Here is a 25,006-nt window from a genome sequence, read left to right as displayed (position 1 = left end):
CTGTCAGCGGAGAGATGGTGTGGCATGACATTAGTAGACGAATAAGTTTGAGTGGCGTTTATAAAAGTGGGAAAGATCACAATATGAAGATAAAGTTGGAATTCAAGAGGACAAACTGGGGCAAATATTCATTTATAGGGAGGAGAGTTAGGGATTGGAATAACTTACCAAGGGAGATGTTCAATAAATTTCCAATTTCTTTAGGAAAAGGCTAGGAAAACAACAGATGGGGAATCTGCCACCTGGGCGACTGCCCTAAATGCAGATCAGTATTGATTGATTGATACATGTGGTAATTGTTGCTTCTCTGCAAGGTTAACATTATCAGAGATTGTTGTGTGTGCCTTTGACTTTTTATGGTTGAATAATGCCTTCCCCAGTGACATTCGCTGTTCCACTTTTGTGCTTCCTCAGTGTTCGCCTGTTATTTTGAAATATTGAGCCCTGATTCGTTTTCATCGCCCGAACATATAAACAGTTCCTTCGAACATACTTACAACCAATTTTTGATCTTCAATAACTAGCCAAATGTATGCATTCAAGAAGTTTTCTGATTGTTGAGCAGTCCAGACAAACCTTCACACAGATGCTGAATAATTAAATTCACAGAACTAGTACTGGCATCTGAACTTACATCACTTACATTAACAATGAGGCCATCACTTTTTTTTTTGTTTGCTTGTTTGTTTGCAAGTAGATTCTCCAGATTCCTCACAGTCCGTTCATTTGTTAACTGAATAAGGTCATCTTCATCTTCGTAAAGTAGAGGTTCACTGTTTATAAACTTCACAAACACTCAAAGACTTCGGAGAAGCAACAACTGACTCGATCAGAACCAAGATATACAACAAAAAGAAGGGACAAAAAAAAGAAGGGTAATGGTGAAGGCAGCTACTATTTACTTCCATCAATTTAAAAATAAAAAGCTCTGCCACGCTTGGAAACTTTAAGTAATATTCAATATAACACATTTCAGAGATTTATGAAGCAGTGTAAGTGGAATAAAATTACCATTACTGATACTTAAAGTTGTTCACTATTCGCCTTTGAAATGATGCAAGATTTAAAATATTAAAATCTTATAAAACAAAGAAACTTCAGTCAATTTAGAGGGAAATAGGTTTCAGATTTGAATTCCACCTTTCAGATAGGTTTCAGGCTCTGTTCTGGTATATTCCGGGACTACTGCATCACTGAACATGAAGATATATGGAAGACATGTTAAATATATGTACGAAGACAGAATGGCAAAGGAAGCTATAGAAGTACTACAGGAAAAAAAAAATTTGATGAAAGAACCAGATTAGAAGGGATGACTTGATTAAGAACAGCACAAAGCAAAGGAATATGGACTGCACAGTTAATTACATATGAAGAGAAAAGGACAAATTGGAGAGGAACCATGTTTTCTTTTTAATCAGGCTAACTTTGGATACAGAAAAATGATGGTGGGTAGTGACAGAAGTGAAGCTTTACAACTTAAAATGTATTTTAACAATCATAAGTCTACTAATAGATAACTGTTACTTCCTGTTAATAGATCAAAACTAAATAAAACATTTAAAGCTCCAAATAAAATTATTTTCTACAATGGTCATAAAAAAACTGTATGTACAAAAAAAAACAACAACATAATTTCAACTTTATTTTTATACTATTTACATTTTTATACAATTAATAGTGTCTAAGCAATTGATGTTTAAATTGTACTGTTTACCATTAGCAGACAAGGGGGAATAGAAGGGGTTTTATTTGGACATAAAACATCATCATTAACATTGGAAACAATGTGTGTATGATTTGGAATATCTCTTAAAATATTTTTTACTTAGCACATTATACAACAAGAAATGAGTAGAAAGAAGACACTTGGATAACAAAGTTTTTAGCAAGGTTCTGTGTTTCCTTCTCTCACATTACACAACTTTCAAGAGGTGAAACAATATTTACAAAGACTAGTTTTCCTGCATCATGGAAACAGATTTTCACATCAGTCTCTTACAGAAATAATGACCATGGGATGTAACTAGTCCAAAGCTAGTTAAGTGCGTCTGTATATATCTTGTTTATAACGCTGATATTTCTCCAACATTTTAATCTTCACCAGCTGGAATAGCATCTTCTAGTCGCTTAATGAACTTAATTCTTAGTTCCGTGACATTATCTCCTTTCAGCTGGTCTTGAACAAACCAAGATGTTACCTCCATCTGCACCTATGAACAAAATGAAGCAAATGATTCTTGCGTTATGGAAATAATATGAATTCAATGTATGCACTGATCACAGGTTTGTTCACAAGACATTTGCTGATTATTAACATAAGAGAAATTTATAACTTGGAAACGAGAAGTTAAATTCACTCCATAAAGGAAGTACACCAACTGGGCTGCATCACAAAAACAAAACTTACGACCAATAAACTGTCTCTGATAAGTGAGAGAGCGATCTGAGAAAACTGCTTAATGATTTTACGAAATATAATTTTTATACACTTAATTAAACTGATTCTCTCCTCAGTGAGGACAATTGTATTCGCATAATAGAAGGCCTTCCAGTGAAGTATTAGCATGCCTTTGAATATATTTTGAAAAATCAAGGCCAATCTAAAATATCACTATAATCTCAAATAATGCAATATTTACATGGCAGCAAATTAATCTTTTTTCTTAAAATATGAATAGCAGATAATAATGAAAATGCTGTTCATGCGGATAATATTGTAAACGCTGTTCATGAATTAGGCTATGTAAACAAACCTTGTACTTCTAAATATTGATAAATTCTTCAGTTGACGGGGACACAACTTGATGGGATAAATTACGAGGATAAACTTCTAACATGGTTCCATCATAAATCACAACATACAAGTAATGAACGTTAAACAGCTGATTCATTAACCAACATCTGTTAATTGTACAAACGTTAATGGTTTTCAATTACTACCAACAAATACCTACTTCAGACAGTAGTAATTTAAAGCTCCTAGAAGCTAGGAAAGGGCTACGAAATGGCTGGCATGAGAGGAAAAATATTAGGTGAATACCTAACTAGGAGAGCAAATGAGATGGGAAGAAAGAGAAAATTATGAACATGTTCAGCTGGTGTTTGCATGTACAGGGTCTTTATTTATGCTTGGCAAGGACTTTCTCGCTCGACCTTGGCCGCCGATGACAGGCCGGTACCGGCCGCTGGCGCACGCGGTTTCCAGCACTTCCTGCAGTTGCTGAGAGCTGAGCTCCGAGATGGTAGGGTGTTCAATGAAGCTACTGCGTACTGTATGTCGTATTGTATAGTGTTTTATTGTGATTGTGTATAGTGCTGTAATGTATGTGAAATATTCGTTACGTGAACATGTATATCTGCACAATACTTACATTAAGTGTAGAAAATCGTACGTTAGGACAAGACAAAAGTTTCGAGCGAAATTTCCAGGGAGACCCATTCCTACCAATCGGACAATAAAACAACTGAGAGATTCAAAGGTACAGGTTCAGTAAACAATAAAAATAGACGTAAAGGTCGTTATCTCCTTACTGAAGCGTGTTTGGTACGAGGATCATAAGTAAAAATCTGTGGCCCCCTCGTAGCCCAGATTTAACGGCATGTGACTTTTATTTGTGGGGAATGTTAAAAAAATGTAGTTTATGGGAACAACCCTCACACACTAAACTTAAAGGCAATATAAGAGCTGCAATTGCATCCATCAGTGCTGAAGAACTTGGTAGTGTAACCGAAAACTTCATTAGGAGATGCCGATTATGTTTGGCAGCGCATGGGGAACATTTTCAGTCATAAACTGTAAAAATGGTGAGTAAAATGCATGATAATGATTTTGAGCATAAACTATAAAAATGCTGAGTAAAATGCATGATAATGATTTTGAGGACCGTATTCTGCCGTACATACGCATTTAATGAATGTTCTTGTTTCAAATGGCTGCTTCTTACAGCAAATGAACTCTCTTATGAAAGTGTTGAGAAATGTCTATATTTTTTGATGGAGCGAGATGTCCAAACTAATGACAGTAAATGTTTGATCAATTTTTCGATTTGAAGAAATATGTCGCTTCATATAATGGTTTATGGTGTGGGTTGCTGTAGTCACATCCTAGTTCGTGAAGCATGGGCAACGGCTGAATGGCCTAGTAAGTAGTCCTGAAAATCGGGATAACAGTTGCAATACTATGGAATGGAAGAGGGCATCTTGGACATATACTGATTCATGGCCCTCCTTGTGCTCAGGCGGCTATGACTATACAATCCACTGTTGGTCCCTAACCCGTTAAAGGAGAGATTCTCAGTGGGGCTCTAAGTAAGGTAGCATCTTCCATAGAATTTTCACCGAGTACATTCAGGATGTTTTAAGTAAGCCTCAGACCTATGAAAGTAACAGAGTCCCATTTACATTTGACAGGCGAGGGACTCCTTGCAAACAACTTGGCAAACAAAATGGAATTAATGGGGAGCTATATCAATGGAGCTTACGGAAGAAAGAAAGAAAAAGTAGAACTGACTGGGGCAGCAAAGAGGATGCGCCTTGATGTGCTAGGAGTTAATGATATTCGGTTAAGGGGACATACCAAGGGAGAGATAGGGATTATAAAGTATTCTTAACAGGTGTTAAAAGAGAAGGGCAGTGTGAGGTAGGACTTTTCATCAGGAATACTACTGCACGCAAAATAGTTCCAGTTAGGCATGTAAATGAGCAAATGAATGACTTGGGTAGATTTGGCTGTTAGGAGGAATTACGACCAAAATTGTGCCTGTGTATTCACCATGTGAGAGTGCAGATGAGGATGAGGTTAACAATTTATGAAGTACTGAGTGGCATTGTAGTGAGGGTCAACAACAAGGATAGGATAGTGCTACTGGGTAATTTCAATGCGAGGGTTGGAGGATACAATAAGGTAATGGATAAATGTGGGGAAGATATGGAAGCTAATAGGAATGGGAAGTATTTACTACACTTCTGTGCTAGTATGGGATTAGCCAAACCAAATCTAACCAAACCAAACCAAACCCCATGGTACTGCAGCCCTTGAAGGGCCTTGGCCTACCAAGCGACCGCTGCTCAGCCCGAAGGCCTGCAGATTAGGAGGTGTTGTGTGGTCAGCACGACGAATCCTCTCAGCTGTTATTCTTGGATTTCTAGACCGGGGCCGCTATCTCACAGTCAGATAGCTCCTCAATTCTAATCACGTAGGCTGATTGGACCTTGAACCAGCCCTCAGGTCCAGGTAAAAATCCCTGACATGGCCGGGAATCAAACCCGGGGCCTCCAGGTAAGAGGCAGACACGCTACCCCTACACCGCGGGGCCGGCATGTGGGATTAGCAGTTATGAATAAATTCTTCAAGTATAATGCTATTCAACATGTACATGGGAGAATAGCGGCACCACAATAATAATAAATTATATCACAACCAACTTTCAATTCAGGAAATCTGCTAGGAATGTGCAGGTATTCCAGGGATTTTTGGATGATACAGACCACTATCTGATTTGTAGTGAAGTAAGTATCTCTAGGCCTAGGATAGAGAAAGTGAAATTTGTCTGCAGACGAATAAATGTAGAGAATCTCCAGGATGAGGAGATTAGACAGAAGTATATGTAGACAATGCCAGCCCCATGGTGTAGGGGTAGCGTGCCTGCCTGTTACCCAGAGGCCTCGGGTTCGATTTCCGGCCAGGTCAGGGATTTTTACCTGGACCTGAGGGCTGGTTCGAGGTCCACTTAGCCCACTTGATTAGAATTGAGGAGCTATCTGACGGTGAGATAGCGACCCCAGTCTCGAAAGCCAAGAATAACGGCCGAGAGGATTCATCGTGCTGACCACACGACACCTCGTAATCTGCAGGCCTTCAGGCTGAGCAGCAGTCGCTTGGTAGGCCAAGGCCGTTTAAGGGCTGTAGTGCCATGGGGTTTATATGTAGACAATAGGAAGATTCAGTATATAGAAAGAGAGTGGTCGGCATACAGAGATGCTGCAATAGAAACAGCACGGAAATGCTTAGGAACAACTGTGTGTAAAGATGGGAAAAAGTGAACATATTGGTGGGACGATGAAGTGAGGGCAGCTTATAAACGTAAGAGGAAGATGTATCAGAAATGGCTTCAAACAAGGACTGACGCAGACAGATACATGTGGAAGAAACAAAACGAAACAAATCATTATTGAATCCAAGAAGTCATGGGAAAGGCTAGGTCAAGTGGCAGGAAACCTTTTTGGACAGTAATAAAGAATATAAGAAAGGGAGGGAAAAGGAAATGAATAGTGTTTTGGGTAAATGCAGCGAACTGATAGTAGTTTCCAGGGAATCACCGGACAGGTGGAAGGAATATTTTGAAAATCTTCTCAACATAAAAGAAAATCTTCCTGATGACATCACGAACAACCCAGCTCATGGGTGAAATTATGCTTGAGGAAGTGAAAATGATGGTAAATAAACTCCACTGTCATAAAGCAGCAGGAGTAGATGAAATCAGAACTGAAATAGTGAAATATAGTGGGGAAGCAGGAGTGAAATGGCTTCTAAGAGTAATACGGTTAGAATGCAATATTAGTAAGGTACCTTGTGATTAGACAAAAGCAGTAACTGCAATTATCTACAAGCAAGGGAACAGGAAGGATTACAACAACTATCGATGTATTTCACTGATCAGTATGCCAGGCTGGGTATTCACTGGCATTTTGGAAGGGAGGGTGTTATCAGTAGTTGATAGTAAAATGGATGAAAACCAGTGTAGTTTCAGACCACAGAGGGACTGTCACAATTAGATTTTCAGTATGCACCAGGTAATTGAAAAATACAACGAGAGGAAGAGAGAGTTATGTTTCATAGATCTAAAGAAGGCATATATACCGAGGGAAAAAGGTTACAAGTATTACAAGTAACAACAAAAGGTTAGCCGATGATCCTCAACTTCTTCAGGATTTTGGGAACTCTCAACACACAGTACTAATCTCTAAAGTGTTATAGTGCTTCATGAACTGCAAATGGTGAAAGATTTGCGAGTTTCATAAACATATGGAAGCACAGTGCTGGTCAGCACGTACACTATGTGATCAAAAGTATCTGGACACCTGGCTGAATATGACGCACAAGTTCGTGGCGCCCTCCATTGGTAATACTGGAATTCAATATGGTGTTGCCCCACCCTTAGCCTTGATGAGAGCTTCCACTCTCGCAGGCATACGTTCAATCAGGTGCTGGAAGGTTGCTTGGGGAATGGCAGCCCATTCTTCATGGAGTGCTGCACTGAGGAGAGGTAGCGATGTCGGTCGGTGAGGCCTGGCACGAAGTAGGCGTTCAAAAACATCCCAAAGGTATTCTATAGGATTCAGGTCGGAACTCTGTGCAGACCAGTCCATTACAGGGATGTTATTGTCATGTAACCACTCCGCCACCGGCCGTGCATTATAAACAGGTGCTCGATCGTGTTGAAAGATGCAATCGCCATCCCCGAAGTGCTCTTCAACAGTGGGAAGCAAGAAGGTGCTTAAAACATCAATGTAGGCCTGTGCTGTAATAGTGCCATGCAAAACATCAGGGGTGCAAGCCCCCTCCATGAAAAGCACGACCACACCATAACACCATCACCTCCGAATTTTACTGTTGGCAGATGATGTTCACCGGGCATTCGCCATACCCACACCCTGCCATCAGATCACCATATTGTATACCGTGATTCGTCACTCCACACGTTTTTCCACTGTTCAATCGTCCAATGTTCATGCTCCTTACAGCAAGCGAGGCGTCGTTTGGCATTGACCTGCATGATGTGTGGCTTATGGGCAGCTGCTCGACCATAAAATCCAAGTTTTCTCACCTCCCGCCGAACTGTCATAGTACTTGTTGGAGTGGATCCTGATGCACTTTGGAATTCCTGTGTGATGGTCTGGATAGATGCCTGCCTATTACACTTGACGACCCTCTTCAACTGTCGGCGATCTCTGTCAGTCAACAGACGAGGTTGGCCTGTACGCTTTCGTGCTGTACGTATCCCTTCACGTTTCCACTATCACATCAGAAACAGTGGACCTAGGGATGTTTAGGAGCGTGGAAATCTCGCCTACAGACTTCTGACACAAGTGACACCCAATCACCTGACCACGTTCGAAGTCCATGAATTCCGCGGAGCGCCCCATTCTGCTCCCTCACGATGTCTAATGACTACTGAGGTCGCTGATATGGAATACCTGGCAGTAGGTGGCAGCACAATGCACCTAAGATGAAAAACATATGTTTTTGGGGGTGTCCGGATACTTTTAATCACATAGTGTATGTTCTGCTGCTCTCCAAGAACTTGCTTCTGGCTTCATTTATGTGATTGATCCTCAACTTCTTCAGGTTTTTGGGAATTTTCAACATGCAGTGCTAATTTCTAAAGTGTTATAGTGCTTCATGAACTGCAACTGGTGAAAGATTTGCATTGTTTTTAATATTTTAAGTGATCGGCTGATGATGACCTGGAACAGTGGTCAAAACCGATACTGCTTGTAATCAACTAAGAATGTAACATTACATTTCTAATTCTACTTGTATTGAAAAGGTTGAACCACTATATATATATTTTTTCTATTTAATTGTGAACTCAGTTAAATATGGAACATTATGAAATTCTTATCTTTAAACTCTTATCATAGTCGGTATGGTAAAACTGAATAAAACAAATGATCAGAAATTGTATTCTCTATAACTTTTGTTATGTAGTACTTTTCGATAGGACCAATAACATAGGTATTTAAAAATAGGCGCCTTCCACTAAACTACAATTTCATCCAGAGTGAATAAAATTGTTTATAGCTTAGACTGTAGTTTCTTATTCCCCAAGTATCATTAAATTCTGTTAACCTATTTTCTCGTGGCTCGGCGTTGATATGGACTTGGCAACAAAAGTACAAATTCATGAATATCTGTTATCATAGCCGGTACAGTAAAAATGTATAAGACATAAACGATCGGAAATTTAATTCTATATAACGTTAGTTATAGTGGCTTATCCCCCAAATTTATATACCGATTTTCATTAAATTCTCTTCAGACGTTTTCTCGTGATGCGTGTACAGACAGACAGAAATTACGGAAAAGTAAAAAGTGCATTTCCTTGTTACTGTGGATATGACCGATACAGGAATACCATTCTTTTCAAATTCTGAGCAATGTACAGACAAAACTCTTATTTTATACATATATATATTTCATGTGCCTGTCCATATTTTATAATATTATTTTATATACGGACCAATGAACTGACAATAATCACCACCAACTGATAGTGTTGATATTCATATTAATAATTGTTCACAAGATTTAAGATCCATACATAGATTACACATAGTACTGAATGATTCTACTGCATATGTGTTCCTTCTAAGTGTGTTTATCTGTGAAGAGCTTGAGAACTTTCCCGGCAAACAAGTTCTGGCAAAATTAAGGAAGCGTCAGCCTGTTAAGAGGAAAGCCTGTATGACAGAACATTGTATTGTGGACTGATTTACTCAAGCAGCTGGATGTTTCAACAATATTTTCAAATAACTGTGGGTATAATTAGAGCCAAAATTTCAGAACATATTTTGTAAACTTACAATATCATATTTTCCACTTTTTAAGCACATAAATAAAACCGACTTCTGAAAAGTTAACCACATAATTTTCCGAGCCTTAGTTACGATATAGTCTATTATAAAACTGGTACCCCCATCATCCCATGTGTAGCAGTGAACAGCTTTATGCTTGAAGACTGAATATGTGGATGTTGATCCCATACTAGCACAGAAGTCCAGTAAATGCTTCCCATTCCTATTACTTTCCATAACTTCCCCACATTTATCCATTACCTTCTTATATCCTTCAGTTCTATTTCCAATTCTCGCACTGAAATCACCCATTAGCACTACAGTGTTGCCCCAGACTATGATGTCACTCAGTGCTTCATAAAACTTGTCTACTTCATCCTCACCTGTTCCCTCAAACTGCTAAATCTATCTACATCATTCATCCATTCAATTACAAGCCTAACATAAACTATGTTGCGTGCTACTATTCCCCTAGTGAACAAACCTATCCCACATTCCGCCCTCCCTCTTTTCTACTGCTTCCCAGTTTTACACCAGGCTAGTACCTTAATTAAGGGCCAGGCTGAGTGGCTCAACAGTTGAGGCGCTGACCTTCTGACCCCAACTTGGCAGGTTTGATAACCATATTAACTCCTATCTCTTCATTATCTCCCCTTACCCAAAATCATTAACTCCCAACACATTCTGATGTATTATTATTATTATTATTATTTTGTGAGTGTGTATCTTGATAAGAATTTCTTCTTCTCCTCCTCTTTTGTTTCCCTTACTTTCTTTGGTATTTCTCAGCATTTAAGGACACTTTTATTCTCCGTCCCGCGTAGTAGGGAAAATAATACAAATCCATCAATGGTAAAAGTTCATATAACCACACTTCAGCTGAAAATTGTAGTGTAGATACATAGTAGTACAGATACAGTACATTTAGATAGTGCCATATCTTGCCTGCTATATTCGTGCATTATCTTACGTGTGTACAGTATCTATTAGAGCGTAGTACTAATAATAATTTGTGTAAGCATTTAGCTTTGTTGGTAATCTTTGAGTACAGTAGTTCTTGCAAATTTCATTCCTGTTTGTGCTTAATAGTGACATACGGTACCGGTATCGTAATTAGGATACGTCTGAAAGTAGTTTAAAAATTACTGTAGTGTACTGTACAGTAGTATACAAGTAAAATCCTATTAGAATATGGTGTGCTTATTTTATTATTGTAAAATATTTGTAGTACTGGTGTAGTAGATGTATCCGTAGAAACTCTTACTCAAATTCTGTTCTGATTACGATAGGCTTAATTGCAGTTTGGAATTGTGTAGTTCTTGTGTATTACTTTCGATATTCAGTAATTAACAGCGGTTTTTATCCTGTTAGGGGTTGTAGGATAAAAAATAGAGTACGACTAAGTAGTATTATAGTGTAGTCGTATATTAATTACCTTATTGTTGTGTGATCTTTGAGTACAATCCCAGACAATATATCCCTCCGTTCATTGATTTTTGGCAAATAAATCATTTTATTTGTATTTTTTCCATAAAGAATGGCTAAGGAGCGCGAATGTACGAACTGTGGGTGTGGCAAGGCAATGAGGGGTATGAGGGAGGAGTTGGAGAGTTTGAGGGAGATAATTAGGATTCTCACAGAAGACAGGAAGGAAGATAGTACTCCCTCAAACAATGTACAGGTTACAGTAGGTATACAAGAAAGAGGGGTAGCAAAGGGGGGAGTTGTAGAAGACAGGAGCTCTAATTTTCTAAGGGGAAGGAGATTGCAGGCTAAGGGCTCTATTCAAAATCAGAATTCAGGACAGGTGTCTGTGCGAAAACGGTACGAGTCACTCCAGGTAGAACAACAGAGGGAAGATTAGGGACAGGGAACTGTTGCTGAGATGTGTGGAAGTAGGAGGAAGGGAAAAGGTAGGAAAGGGAAATGTAGAGTAGAGGATAGGAAAAGACAGGTGGAACAGGGTCTTGGGAAGGAGAAAAGGGAGGAGGAAGTAGCTTCTGCAGCTATCAGGAAAGATAGGGCTGACCAGGAGGGGAGGGGATCAAATGAGGTGGGTAAGGTTGAGGCTCTGGTTATGGGGGATTCCATCGTTAGACACGTGAGGAAAGTGTGTGGAGGAAAGGGAACCAGGGTAGAATGTTATCCAGGAATTAGGTTGAGGCAGATGTTGAGGAAAGTAGAAGAGAGGGAGGAGGGGAAGGAGAAGGTGGTAGTGTTTCACATTGGTACCAACAACGTAAGACAAGCTGATATAAGTACCAACATAGTTGGAGATGTGTGGGATCTGGTAAATGCAGCACGGGTGAAGTTTAAGAAAGCGGAGATTGTTATTAGTGGAATACTGTGTAGGAGGGATACTGACTGGAGGGTGATTGGGGATTTAAATGAGACTATGGAGTGGGTATCTCGGAAGCTGGGAGTGGAATTTCTAGATCCTAATGGGTGGGTAGGAGAAATGGATCTGCACTCAGATGGCCTTCACTTAAACCGGAGTGGTACATATAAGTTAGGAAATATGTTTGGAAGGGTAGGGAGGTACATTCTGGGAATCGGGGTGGCCTACGGAGCGGTGATAAGGGAACAGGGAAATAGAAATCAAGTAGGGATGACATAAAATTGTTAGTGCTGAACTGTAGAAGTATTGTAAAGAAAGGAATAGAATTAAGTAATTTAATAGATATATATTTACCAGATATTGTAATAGGAGTTGAATCATGGCTGAGAAATGATATAATGGATGCAGAAATTTTCTCACGGAACTGGAGTGTGTATCGTAGAGATAGGGTAGGAATGGTGGGAGGGGGCTTATTCATTCTGGTGAAAGAAGAATTTGTAAGCTATGAAAAAGTTAAAGATGAGACACATGAAATTCTAGGTGTAAGGCTCATTTCTAAAGATAATAGGCAACTTGATATATTTGAAGTGTACAGACCGGGAAAGGGTAGCACTGACATGGATTCGGAATTATTTGATAGGATAGTCGGCTATGTGGGAAACGACATGGAAAGAAATGTGATTGTAGCGGGAGATCTGAATTTGCCAGATGTCAATTGGGAAGGAAATGCGAACGACAGGAAGCATGACCAACAAATAGCAAATAAGTTAGTATGGGAAGGACAGCTGATTCAGAAAGTGATGGAACCAAGCAGAGGGAAAAATATTCTGGATGTGGTGCTTATAATACCAGATGAGCTCTATAGGGAAACTGAAGTAATAGATGGTATTAGTGATCATGAAGCTGTTTTTGTCATAGTTAAAAATAAATGTGATAGAAAGGAAGGTCTTAAAAGTAGGACTATTAGGCAGTACCATATGGCTGATAAAGCAGGCATGAGGCAGTTTCTAAAAAGTAACTATGATCGGTGGAAAACGGTAAATAAAAATGTAAACAGTCTCTGGGATGGGTTTAAAGAAATTGTTGAGGAATGCGAAAACAGGTTTGTACCAGTAAGGGTGGTAAGGAATGGTAAAGACCACCTTATTATAATAGAGAAATAAAGAGACTAAGAAGAAGGTGCAGACTGGAAAGAAGGCTGTGGAAATAAGGAGAAATTGAAGGAACTTAAGGCAGAAGTATTCAGTCAGCAGTATGTAAAGATTGTTGGTTACAAGGATAATGTCGAGATAGAGGAGAAGATTTAAGGCCAAAGAAGTATTAAAATTTACATATTAACAATGACATTTACAATAAGATACCAAAGTTGAAAACTAGAAAAGCGGCTGGAATTGATCAGATTTCTGGGGATATACTTAAGACAATGGGTTGGGATATAGTACCATATCTGAAGTACTTATTTGATTATTGTTTGGTCAGAGGAGCTATACCAGATTAATGGAGAGTTGCTATAGTAAGCCCTGTGTATAAAGGAAAGGGTGATGGACATAAAGCTGAAAATTACAGGTGAGTTTGATGTGCATTGTATGTAAGCTTTAGGAAGGTATTCTTTCTGATTATATTAGACATGTTTGTGAAATTAATAACTAGTTCGATAGAAGGCAATTCGGTTTTAGGAAAGGTTATTCCACTGAAGCTCAACTTGTAGGATTCCAGTAAGATATCTTGGATTCTGGAGGTCAAATGGACTGTATCGATATTGACCTGTCTAAAGCATTTGATAGGGTGGATCATGGGAGACTACTGGCAAAAATGAGTGCAATTGGACTAGACAAAAGAGTGACTGAATGGGTTGCTATATTTCTAGAAAATAGTTCTAAGAAAATTAGAGTAGGTGAAGCTTTATCTGACCCTGTAATAATTAAGAGGGGAATTCCTCAAGGCAGTATTATCGGACCTTTATGTTTTCTTATATATATATAAATGATATGAGTAAAGGAGTGGAATCGGAGGTAAGGCCTTTTGCGGATGATGTTATTCTCTATAGAGTGATAAATAAGTTACAAGATTGTGAACAACTGCAGCATGACCTCGAAAATGTTGTGAGATGGACAGCAGGCAATGGTATGTTGATAAACGGGGTTAAAAGTAAGGTTGTGAGTTTCACAAATAGGAAAAGTCCTCTCAGTTTTAATTACTGCGTTGATGGGGTGAAAGTTCCTTTTGGGGATCATTGTAAGTATCTAGGTGTTAATATAAGGAAAGATCTTCATTGGGGTAATCACATAAATGGGATTGTAAATAAAGGGTACAGATCTCTGCACATGGTTATGACGGTGTTTAGGGGTTGTAGTAAGGATGTAAAGGAGAGGGCATATAAGTCTCTGGTAAGACCCCAACTAGAGTATGGTTCCAGTGTATGGGACCCTACCAGAATTACCCAATTCAAGAAATGGAAAAAATCCAAAGAAAAGCAGCTCGATTTGTTTTGGGGGTGATTTCCGACAAAAGAGTAGCATTACAAAAATGTTGCAAAGTTTGGGTTGGGAAGAATTGAGAGAAAGAAGAAGAGCTGCTCGACTAAGTGGTATGTTCCGAGCTGTCAGCGGAGAGATGGCGTGGAATGACATTAGTAGACGAATAAATTTGAGTGGCGTTTATAAAAGTAGGAAAGATCACAATATGAGGATAAAGTTGGAATTCAAGAGGACAAACTGGGGCAAATATTCTTTTATAGGAAGGGGAGTTAGGGATTGGAAAAACTTACCAAGGGAGACGTTCAATAAATTTCTAATTTCTTTGAAATCATTTAGGAAAAGGCTAGGAAAACAACATTGAGGAATCTGCCATCTGGGCGACTGCCCTGAATGCAGATCAGTGTTGATTGGTTGGTAGAAGAGAATTCCTTTTTCCATCTTCTGCAGTGTATTGATATTAAATGGTAAAAGTGACAACCTATATTCGTGTTTTATACCATCCATAACTCTTACTTATTTCTTTTTATCCATATGCTGTTTAGTTCTTGTAAAGTTAATACAGTGGATTATTCCTTAACGAGGATTACAATCTGTCATACTTACTTGCATTCCTAAGTCTAAAAGCTGACACCTCCTTGAGTCATTAGACTGAATACTAGATTTTTAAGTTCTAGTCCTTCTACCTAATATTTTTTACATTCTTTCAAAAAATAGAGCATAAAATATTGACTTTCTTCAAAACAGGTAATAAATTCCGTATACTTTACTTTCACTTTATCTACATAATTAAATTAAATATCTATAATTTTAGATGTCAGTCTGTTACAGACTGTTACGATCGGCAGTATGACTGACAAAATCTGGCCCTGCAGTGTAGGGGGTAACACATCCGCCTCTCACCCAGCGGCCCGGGTTTGATTCCCGGCCAAGTCCGGGGGTTTTAATTGTAATGATTAATATCCCTGGCCTGGGGACTGGGTGTTCGTGACGTCCTTAATCTTCCATTCCTCACACACAATATTCCATACTACTGCCATTCCAATTACACGCAGGTTATGGTGCCAGTAGGAGCAAAAGATCCACCTGGGTCAACGCCCCAGAAAAAAAAAAAGACAAATTGTACACACTAATATGAAGGTACTAAAAACGTTGTAGGGCCTATGCTCATTCGCAGCCCGCATTTCATCTGAGAAGTTTTTGTGTTTGGTGAGATCAGACATTCCAGACGTTCAACGAGTGGAGTAACGTGCATTAGGTCACCAATGGACACTTTACGGGAAATATTGTAAAGCAAAGCAAAGTCATCATCATACAGGCCATGAAGGTCCTGGGAGGGGTAGAAGATAAAGGCTTCCACTATCCATTACCTCGGTACTTGGTCGGGTAGAGTTGTTAGCTCTACGCCCGGCCGCCTTTGCTCCCAGGAATTAACCTAGTACTCATTTTTGGTGTAGAATGAGTAACCTCAAGGCCATGTGAACCTCCAGAAATGGAAATCTTGTTTCTTAAATTTTCTAACTTCCTGACGGGTAATCGAACCCATGTCCTCCCGGGTGAATCCAGCATGCCTTTACCGCCTTGCCCAGGCCGGGAAGTATAGTAAATTGTTTGTCATTTATCGTCAGCTAAATACAGTATGTGGCAAAACACATAGTACAAGTACTAAAATTACAAACATGTTCTGAACTACCGAATGTTGCCAGAAACCTGCCACTGCAACGGCAAAGGATGCAGGAGATGGAGCTACGGCCTAATCTGCGAGATCACTTAATTTCCCGTGTTCTGTATCTCATGGTCCCCAGATGCCTACATATGGGGCATGCTGAAAAAAAGAAAATCTGTTTTCCAGTCAGATGAACTACCTAGGAATGTTCTCGGTTTACAAGAGAAGATACAGTCATATATGTGTCCTTGAGGCAACTTCCGTTCATCTGCATGTAACTAATACGAAATTATGTCAGATAATGTGGTCATCACTTCAAATGAAATTCCCTGTTTTGTAGGAAAGGTATCTTTCTTGGCATATACAGGATACTAGCTGAAGTACATGTTCTTCGTTTAGATTTACGAACAAGTATTAACGTTGTTAAATTATAAACAACAAGAAGGTGGAAGAAAGAAGGACTGAGCCTTCACTGATTAAAGGTATCAGCAAAGAAAATGGAAGAGCCATGAAATGTGGGAAAATGGAAGCCTCTTTAGACCTCGAATGCAAAATCTATCCCCTGATAATGCAGATGCTTGATTTTGCCAATAGTTTAACGTCGCATTAACACATCAAAGGTCTTTGATGACACAAGGATGGGAAAGTGATAGGACTGGGAATGTAATGGCTGTGGCCTTAATTAAGGATAATAAATAATGTTATACGCTTTATGTCCCACTAACTACTTTTACGGTTTTCAGAGACGCCGAGGTCCTGGAATTTAGTCCTGCAGGAGTTCTTTTATGTGCCAGTATATCTAATGACACAAGGCTGACGCATTTGAGCCCCTTCAAATACCACCGGACTGAGCCAGGATTGAACCTACCAAGTTGGGGTCAGAAGATCAGCGCCTCAACTGTCTGAGTCACTCAGCCCGGTCCTTAATTAAGATATTGGCCTGGTGTGAAAATGGGAAGCGATGGAAAAGTCATTCTTCAGGGCTACAAACATTCAAACCCACCATCTCTCGAATGCAAGCTCACAACTAAGCGCCCCTAAAGGCATCGCCAACTCGTTCAGTTATTAAGATGTATAACTACGAACAACTTGAATAAGGAACAAAGGTCTTACTTGGGTATCAGAACAACAAACGATGGCAAAAAGTAAGGTGGACATAAAATGCAGACTAGCACAAGCAAGGAAGGCCTTTCTTAAGAAAAGAAATTTGCTCACTTCAAACACTGATATACACTGGCTAGTGTAGTGACTGAATTATTGTTGTCAAGACAGACACCAAGCTAATGTCCACCAACACACTATGTATTATTTGCAAAGACTAGAGAGTCGAGTTGAAGCTAAATTGGAAGACCAGTTTGGCTTCAGAAGAAATGTAGCAACACATGAAGCAATACTGACATGTGATCTCGGAAAATCGAATTAAGAAGGAAAAGTCAACGTATGTGGCATTTGGTAACAGTGATTGGACCAAACTATTTTGAGATTCTGAAGGGGATTGTGATCAGATTCCAAGAAAGAAGTCAGTCTGCAGTAATAAGAATCAAGGGCTCTGAAAAAGCAGCAGCAATCTAGAAAGGAGTGAGGCAGGGCTGCAGTTTATCCCCTATACTTTTCAGTGCTTATACAGAATAAGAGGTACAGGATATCAAAGAGGGATTTCGAAAAGGAATCACAATCCAGGGAGAAAAAAGAAATCAAAACTCTGAGATTACTGGAGTAGATTGTTATTTGCGGCCTAATGTAACTTACTATTTTGTATATCCCTTTGCTTGCTGTGCAAATGTGATCTGTCAGGAACAATGGTCTAACACAGGCCATGGCACCCACGCTATACTTCTTACAGTGCCCTCCAGATGCAATTTAATTGTACCTACTTTAACCGATGTTTGAAGTTAAGGGTTAAATTTTTTCCCCTGACATTCCTACAGTTGTAATCACCTCTTTCTCTTCTTAGTTTTAGCTGTACTCATTCCACAGATTACTTCCTCTGATATTTCTCTCAAGTGAAAGTACACCCTGTATTACAACAGCTCTGTACATTTTAATCCCTGCATCCTGTTGAGTGCCAAGCATTATAGAGAAAGGCTGGGGGATTAGGTGAATATAGTGACACTTTGTATTTCCCAGTTATAAAACCTTCCATCCTCCCGATGGTATCACCACCTTGACGAAGGCAAAATACATTTTGCGGGTGTTTTGGAGGCTTGCGTGTTCAAATGATCCTTAGAGCTATGCCGGCGGGAGCATATGCTCCTGGTAGGGCCACCCAAGCCGGACAGGTCTAAGGTGATGATCCAGACTAAGAGTGATACCCTGGTCCTCCAGGTTGGGCGTTGGTACGTGGGGCTAACAACTCCACTACCACAAACCTACATATTGTTCAGAAACCAAATCAAGATAACCGGACGGTCCCAAACTTACGACAACTAAAGCGCGCTAAATGGCAACATTACGGATATATTGGAACATGGAATGTGAGAAGTATCTTTCAGGCCAGGGCTAGTAGAAAATTGGAGGAGGAATTACTTAAATATCAGATAGATGTGGCAGCATTACAGGAGATAAGATGGAAGACAATCGAGGTGACAGATCTACAGCACTATATTTTGTTCAATAGTGGGGAGGAAGAAAATAGAATAGGAACAGAGTTTATGGTCAAGAAATCGGTCAGTCATAATGTGATTGAATATGAAGCAATAAGCCCCAGACGATGCCGGTTAAGATTGAGAGGGAGATTTGCCAACATATCACTAATTAGTGTCCATGCCCCAACAGAGGATGCCGATGAGGAAGAGAAAGAACATTTCTATGAAAAAATGGAGCAAGTATATGACAAGTTGCCCAAGTATGATGTTAAAGTTGTCCTAGGGGATTATAATGCCAAAGTAGGCAAAGAGAAAGAAAACCACCCAGTGGCAAGATATCATAGTAAACACCAAGAATCAAATGAAAACGGGTGGAAATTGATTGACTCTGCCTTTAGCAAGGAGCTGGTGATTAAGAGCACACATTTTCCCCAAAAGGAGATCCATAGAGAGACATGGATATCACCGGACGGTCTGACAAAGAACCAGATAGACCATGTGCTGATAGATGCGCGACATGCCTCCAATATAATGGATGTGAGAAGCATGCGTGATGCAGACAGTGATTCAGATCACATACTGGTGAGGATCAAGTTTCGAGAAAGACTGGCAATTAAACCCAGGGACAGAGCTGAGCAGAGCAAGATCTATAATGTAGAAATGTTAAGGGATGAGAAGAAGGAGGAAGAGTATAGAGACCGGCTGCAAAGAAAGCTACAGATGGGCAGAAACGGAGATGTGGACATCAACACAATGTGGGAGGAAACCAAGCTAGCAATAAATACAATGGCACAGGAAGTACTTGGAGAGAGAAGGAAACAGAGTAGAAATAAATGGTATGACGAAGAAGTGGATAAGGTTCTGGAAGAGAGAAATCTTGCCCGACAAAGAATGCTACAGAGACCCACTCGAAATAATATGGCAGTTTTTAAAGAGAAACGGAGAATAGCAAAGACATTGATAAGGTACAAGAAAAGAATAGAAGAAAGGGAGAGAGTGGATGAAATGCAGAAGAATTCTGAAAACAAACAAGGCAGAAAATTCTTCCATGGGGTTGGACAAGTAAAGAAGGGATATCAACCCAGAGTGAATATGCTTAAGGATGAGACTGATAGACTCATTGTTGGGAAAGAACGAATTCTGGAAAAATGGGCAAAACATTTTGAAACATTACTTGCTGTCAGACCAATAAATGAAGAAAAAGAAGGATCAGACCATATGGAAACTTCAGAGAGAGATGAGGAGGGTGAATATGGAGATGAGTGTGAGGAGAAAGAGAGGGATGAGGAGAATGGAGATGAGGATGAAGACGATATGGGATCACCATCGATTGAAGAAATAAGAGATATTATAAAACAATTGAAGAGCAGTAAAGCCCCAGGGAATAACCTCATAACAGTAGAAATGGTAAAACATGGAGAAGTGTTGGTGAAGAAAATACACGAGATAATTAAAAAGGTATGGGAAACAGGTACAATGCCGGAGGACTGGACACTAGCAAATATATGTCCTATACATAAGAAGGGGTCACGCGTGCAATGCAAGAATTATCGAGGTATATCCTTACTGAGTATAGTATACAAAATCCTCTCTACAGCCATAACAAAGAGAGTTAGTAGTAGAGCAGAAAGAATTATAGGGGAGTACCAAGCTGGTTTCAGACCTGGAAGATCGACGATGGACCATATTTTCACCATGAGAATGACTCTGGAAAAGACATATGAATACAACGTTCGTCTAGGGCATCTTTTTATAGATTTTAAACAAGCTAATGACAAAGTTAAGAGATCGACATTGTGGGAAACAATGAAGGAGTTTAAATTCCCACAGAAGTTAATAAAATTGACTAAGATGACCCTGGAGAACAGCAGAAGTCAGGTAAAAGTGCAGGGAAGTCTGTCAAGATCTTTCAGAACCGAAGAAGGCCTAAGGCAGGGAGACCCCTTATCGCCAGTGTTATTTAATCTAGTGTTGGAGAAAGCTGTAAGATCAGTAACTACTAATCCGGGTGGTAATATTTACAATAGACTGATCCAAATTTTGGCTTACGCAGATGATGTGGTGATATCTACTAGAAGAAACGAGGCACAACTGCCTTGAGGGAGCTGAAAGATGCGGCTGGGTCCTTGGGCTTGGAGATAAGTGAGGCTAAATCTATATATATGGTAACGGAGAGAAATGGAAGGAACACTGAAAAGCTCCAAGTGGATGGTTTCACCTTTGAAGCAATAGATAGCTTCACATATCTTGGCTCAGTAATAACATCAGAAAATAAAGTTGAGACAGATATTGTAAATCGAATTAAGGCTGCCAACAGATCCTACAGGGCACTGTATCCCCTTCTGAGAAGTAAAAACTTAAGCAGGAAATTAAAACTGACTCTCTACAAAACAATAATTAAACCAGTGCTTATGTATGGGAGTGAGGCATGGGTATTGACTGAGGCCACAGAGAGGAGATTAAATGTGTGGGAAAGGAAAGTACTGAGGAAGATATTTGGACTGGTGAAGGAGGGAGATTTATGGAGAATCAGAACAAATGAAGAAATAAGATTATTGTATAACGAGCCGGACTTAGTGACATCAATCAAAATGAGACGAATTGGATGGCTGGGGCATGTACAACGGATGGAGGAAGGAAGACTTCCAAGGAAAGCACTGACAGGACACCCTGGGGGCAGGAGAAGGAGAGGTCGGCCCCGGATGAGATGGCTGGAGGATGTGGAGACTGATCTGAGGACCGTTGGAGTCAGGAGGTGGCGACGACTGGAGAGCTGTGGTCAAGGAGGCCAAGGTCGTTAAAGGACTGTAGAGCCACGGAGTAAGTAAGTAAGTAATAAAACCTTCCATGAAATGACTGCATTGTGTATGTTCCATAAATCCTTTGTTATTACATTCTTACAAAGTACATATCTGCTGTTCACAGCCGTGGAATAGGTAGTTTAATGGAGTCATCAGTTGAATTCAGATTGTAATTCTATTTTTTTATGTCCCGCTAATTACTTTGTTGGATTTCTGAGCCGCTGAGGTGCCGGAATTTGTCCCTCATGAGTTTTTTTACGTGCCAGTAAATCTACCAACACAAGGCTGATGTATTTTAGCACCTTCAAACACCACCGGACTGAGTCAGGATCGAACCTGCCAAGTGGGGGTCTGAAGCCCAGTGGCTCTGTCTGAGCCGTTCAGCTCGACGAATTCCGATTGTATCGTGACAAGAAGCAGTGTGCTAGTTATTCATAAGTGCATTTATTTGCTCTTCTCCTTCACTTAGATTTCATTTTTATTTATTTATATTCAGTGAATAATTAAATTTTCACAACCTCAATTTGTATTTATACTGACTGTGAAAAGTATACATCAGTTATTAACTTGCAATATTATTTTATACAGCAATTCTAATCATGACACAATGGTTATAAATCTACATTTTTAATAGTGAATGGGAATAGTAGGTAATACATGTCCTAAACTTGCAGCAAATATGCAGTGCCAGATTTAACATTAATTATGTAAATAAGATATGTTTCAAAATATTAAGTCAGTATTACCCTACATGTTTCTATACTATTATAATTAATATCATTACTGTAATTATCAAATGGCACTCACGCCTCCATATCCAAAAAATCAGGTGTGCCCAAGTATATGAAAAGGTTGGACTGTCACGGTCTAACCGATCCAGAACAATGGTAAATCTGCAGAAGATCTGGGCAAAGCTGTAGTGTCCGTTCTGCAAGTTAATAACACAAGGCATCACTCGCACGTGAAGTGACCGTCCTTTGTTTAATACTTAGGTTTCTACTAGTAGCGCTGAGGTAAGTAGAGGTGAGTAGAATAGCACTGCTGCCAACTGTTGGTTGTTGGTTTGATATGGATATATTTTTTTCTTGCCGTGCGGACACTATGCGCAGAGGCGATAGAAAAGAGCCTCTCGAAGGGAGTGTGGCCCCTGTTCTCATGGCAGAGATTGGTCTGAATGTGCAAAAATACGTTAAAGCTAATAAATGACCTTCATTTCTTGTAGTACACCCCGAGATTAAAGGAGGAATTGAGAAAGTGTAAGGTTACCATCCGAATCCATGACACTTTCAAACTTTGCGGGCCTCTTTTAGTCTTTTTTCTTTTGCAGTGGTTAGCTGGCCCCGTGGTATAGGGGTCTCACACCAGGAGGCCCCGAGTTCGATTCCCGGCCAGGTCAGGGATTTTTACCTGGACCTGAGGGCTGGTTCGAGGTTCACTCAGCCTACATGATTAGAATTGAGGAGCTATTGACGGTGAGATAGCGGTCCCATTCTAGAAAGCCAAGAATAATGGCCGGGAGGATTCGTCGTGCTGATCACACTACACCTCGTAATCTGCAGGCCATTGGGCTGAGTAGTGGTCGCTTGGTAGGCCAAAGCCCTTCAAGGGCTGTGGTGCCATGTGGCGGGGTTGGTTTGCAGTGGTTGGTAACGTCAGCCAATGCCCGTGATCCTTGGTAGAAGCAATGGATAATGGTGCCTGGACCACTACTTTAGGTTACAAAAGTGAATATACTCCTAGGGGCAGGTGGGTTGGACACTGGCAGGCGTAATGAACATATCTCTCCTCCAAAATCATTTCTAGGTAAGACTAGCAGCAATGAAACTAACATATTAAGTAATAGGCCTAATGCTTGCAGAGCAGACTCTTTATTTCTGCCAAGATCTGGAGAAATTGCTCAATATTACAGTATAGTCAAAATATTGGAGATGAATAAGTGATCTGAAGAAAATTTTAAAAAACTTAGAATAGGAATCATATTCTAAACCTTAACTACGTTTCTCTGTAAATAAAGATAAGCTTTCAAACTACACCTTTTCATGAATTCAAGCTCTTAATCATAAAGACAAACAGACTTGAAAAGAATAGAAGCTAACCATTTCACAAGCTCCTCTGATTACTCCAGTCAGAACATTGGCATACTTCAAATTAAGACAGTGATCTGGAAGTTCCACAAACTCTGTCAACGGATTATTGTCAAATTGAAGAGAAAACTCGTCGCCAGCTGGGCTCCAGTTAGCGATCGTTGGGGCGACTCCCAGGTATATTCGAAAGCCCATCTTAAACAAATCAACACAACATCAATAAGGCTGACAACAAAACCATCCCAACATAACATCGTGAAGACAGTCAATGTAATAACCTGAATTTTTTCAGCTGTATCTCTGAAATCGTAACATCTTCCCGAACTTGTTCGGGCAAGAAAATCTTCGATTAGTCTTATACCAATATTATAGCCCATCCTTTCCAACTGCTTGTTCACATCTTCTACATTTTCGTAATCTTTCATGAGCTGAGAAACCAGAGCGCCGTAAGTCAGGGTGAACAGTTCCGAGTTCTGCAAGAAAACAAATCTCACATGCATTGACAGATTGCTTATAACCTAACATTTTATCCTCAAGCACATACCAAATAAAGAAATACACATACAACTTTCTTTGAATCCAAGCGCGTCCCTTGTCGTGACATTTCTTCAAATAACGAAAACTTTGATTACACACAAGGAATCACAATCACAAAAAACAATTTCACAAAGAAAACAAAGTGCAACGAAACGCCCAACCATCTGTTAAACCACTGCCTGCTCGATCCAAGGATCTTGTTCTTGTTCTGCTTGCTTGCTTGCTGATGCTTATGGGCTGTGTCTACGACATTTCACCCAGTCAATACTCGCTTACTCATGTAAACACACTAGTATAAATGAAAACCTCAGTTCAATAACTGATGCTTGAGCATGCAAGTAGAAAAACACAAAACACTGAACTTCACTATATCACATAACAACCATATTTTGCTAGAATAGACTGTTGTCATACGGGAAACTTCCAATCTTGCAATCACACTGCGTCTAAAGCTGCACCCACACGAAGAATCCAAAATAGCACTCGCAAGTAATACACTAATGATATGAGGAATCACTCAAATGGAACCTTCAAAAGCATGAGCAATTCTCACCCTATATTACAGACATAATTATAACACGATATTGGCTTCATCTAGAAACAGATTTAGCACTCGAATAATCTCGACTGTAGGATTACAGAGCAAACAAGAAACACTGGTTGGAAAAACCTGCTTGAGGCGCCTAAGATTAGTCATAAGTTTTTTACGTGGGGTAGCATATAAAGAACATTCAAATAAAATGTGGTTGGAGTCGCCATTACGGATATTTGTACCACACAAACAGTTTGTATCCTGCGTTAAATGGAATCGGGATCGATATTGTGGTGTAAGGGCATGATTAAACCGTAACCGAATGATGTTAATAATATGTCGTCTAGTATAAGATCCTCGTATAAACCAAGGTTTAACTAAAAGTGTTGGTTGTAAATGATAATAGAAGT

The 25,006-nt window shown here is 39.7% G+C and overlaps 1 protein-coding gene across 1 annotated transcript; it reads right to left on the bottom strand.

The window, feature by feature from the left end:
* Window positions 1-1,389: 1,389 nt before the first annotated feature.
* Window positions 1,390-24,268, bottom strand: Bet3 (blocked early in transport 3). Its single transcript, XM_067138894.2, has 4 exons — window positions 24,093-24,268; window positions 23,806-24,000; window positions 23,540-23,722; window positions 1,390-2,213 (listed from the first exon to the last, which is right to left on the bottom strand). Exons 1-4 carry the CDS (start codon window positions 24,129-24,131, stop codon window positions 2,094-2,096), a joined length of 537 nt encoding a protein of 178 aa, XP_066994995.1. The 5' UTR covers window positions 24,132-24,268; the 3' UTR covers window positions 1,390-2,093.
* Between the last annotated feature and the right edge of the window lie 738 nt (window positions 24,269-25,006).

This window comes from Anabrus simplex, chromosome 1 (assembly GCF_040414725.1).
Source record: "Anabrus simplex isolate iqAnaSimp1 chromosome 1, ASM4041472v1, whole genome shotgun sequence".
Taxonomy (NCBI): Eukaryota; Metazoa; Arthropoda; class Insecta; order Orthoptera; family Tettigoniidae; genus Anabrus; species Anabrus simplex.
This window is presented reverse-complemented; position numbering and strand designations above follow the sequence as displayed.

What these genes read in the sequence shown, in the direction of transcription:
- Bet3 (XM_067138894.2), bottom strand. Translation starts at nt 24,131, where the DNA reads ATGTCACGACAAGGGACGCGCTTGGATTCAAAGAAAGTT. An exon ending in GCTTGGATTCAAAGAAAGTT is followed by an intron (nt 24,001 to 24,092) that starts GTATGTGTATTT and finishes GTTTTCTTGCAG; the next exon opens with AACTCGGAACTGTTCACCCT. An exon ending in ATACAGCTGAAAAAATTCAG is followed by an intron (nt 23,723 to 23,805) that starts GTTATTACATTG and finishes GATTTGTTTAAG; the next exon opens with ATGGGCTTTCGAATATACCT.